Source organism: Thalia democratica, chromosome 4 (assembly GCF_965202585.1).
Source record: "Thalia democratica chromosome 4, ktThaDemo2.hap1.1, whole genome shotgun sequence".
Lineage (NCBI taxonomy): Eukaryota > Metazoa > Chordata > Thaliacea > Salpida > Salpidae > Thalia > Thalia democratica.
The window spans coordinates 14,299,297-14,300,876 of NC_139168.1; the positions used below are offsets into that span (position 1 = coordinate 14,299,297).

General features: G+C 44.1%; 1 protein-coding gene across 1 annotated transcript; it reads right to left on the bottom strand.

The window, feature by feature from the left end:
- Positions 1–1,580, bottom strand: LOC145833063 (E3 ubiquitin-protein ligase ariadne-1-like). Its single transcript, XM_082940263.1, has 2 exons — positions 654–1,580; positions 1–492 (listed from the first exon to the last, which is right to left on the bottom strand). The coding sequence occupies exons 1-2, from the start codon at positions 1,578–1,580 to the stop codon at positions 1–3; spliced, it is 1,419 nt and encodes a 472-aa protein (XP_082796389.1).

Sequence of the window (1,580 nt, forward strand, 5' to 3'; positions counted from 1 at the left end):
TTACAAATCAAGAAAATCCCATTCATCTTCTTTAGCGGAATTGATCGTTTTGTTGGATTGATCATTACATGACCCAACTATGGAATTGAAAAATTTCAACACCTCAGTCTGACCTAAATTATGGACACCTATTTCTAAAAACTCGCAAATATCTTCCACCTGTTGTTGTAATATGTTGAGGTTGTCCTCAAACTTCGTTTTGGTGTCGTTGTCTTTGAGGAAGTAGCAGAACACGTAGGAATACATAAGAGTGGTGCGTCCTCGTTTCAAAGCCTCGCGAGCATTTATGATCGCCATGTGAACGGAACTGTTAAACTCTTTTTCTTCATCATCCTCGGCAAGCTTCTTTGCAAATCTCCGATAAAAGCTCTGAATGGGGATCCTGCTCTCAACGTCCAAACTGATCTGGTGCTCCTCGTACATCCTGTGGTACCTCACGTACCTCTCCAGCGCCGCTCGTCGCTCCGATACGCTCCTGTTTTCTTCCGGTGCCTAAACATAGAAGACAGTGTTAGGACATTGCTTTATCTACGTTTACAGTGTTAAAAATATTTAGTTATAAGTTGTCTTTAACTTTGAGTTTTCAATAATTTAAAATTAAGATATGACTACTGAATGTTTACTTTTTTTTTATTTAGCTTAGAGTATAAAACCTTGCACTCATGAAGAACTTCACAACGCGATCTGTCCTCGAAACATATCCAGCACCAGTACCGGCCGCATCGACTGCAAACCAAGCACTCGCCTTTCCCCTCTTTTACCGTGGGCACGTGACAACTCGGGCACTCTTTGGTGTTCCCTTCTATCCATTTTGTCGTCTCGCTCGTGTTCTGGTCCCTTTTCAACCACTTTATGAGCTGCTGGCAACTGGCAGGGTCGTGCCACGGGTTTTTGCACAGGAAGCAGCTCCGATGTCCGTTGGAGCATTCCACTTTGTAGTCGTCCTGGAAGTTGAGCGCTCTGAAAGCCAGGTCGCAGTCGGTTCCGGGACACCAAGAAATGTTTTTGTTGTTGTCCACGTAAGACTGTATCAGGAGACGTAGATACGTGGAGCGAGAGTCTTCGTCGTTGAGCATATCGAGTATGACTTCCGAAGATAAAAGGTAATCGCAGCTTTCTCCCGGGCAGGAAATATTCACTTTCCTGTTTTTGACGTTTTCAATAAACGAGTCTCTCAAGCACTCTTCGCAGTAAGTATGTCCGCATCCCAACAGTAGTGTGTCTTTTATTTGAGCTGTACCAAGGCACACTTCGCACTCTTTAGCAGAAATATCAACTTTCATCGGTTCCACTTCGGTCTTTTCGGCCGCTGCTTTTTCGTCATCTGCCTTCAAAGCTTCTAATGCCAAGTCTACATCCCATTCGCTTTTTTGCAGAAAAAATCTCGCGCGTGCTTTGCTTACGTCTCCAGCTTGAGACCTGAACTTTTCAATGTCGCTGTCAATGCTTTCCAAAATTTCGTTCTGGTTCAATTCCTCGTAGGCTTGAACTTTGGAAGTTTCCAACTCATCGCTGCTTGAGTAATAGTCCACTTCATCATCACTGAACTGAGTAATGGAGTCCGAGTCTGAGTCCGACAT

Excerpts from the sequence above, each read along its gene's own strand:
- LOC145833063 (XM_082940263.1), bottom strand. The coding sequence starts at position 1,580 with ATGTCGGACTCAGACTCGGACTCCATTACTCAGTTCAGTGATGATGAA. Across the intron at positions 493-653 it reads AAGTTCTTCATGAGTGCAAG|GCACCGGAAGAAAACAGGAG; the intron begins GTTTTATACTCT and ends TTCTATGTTTAG.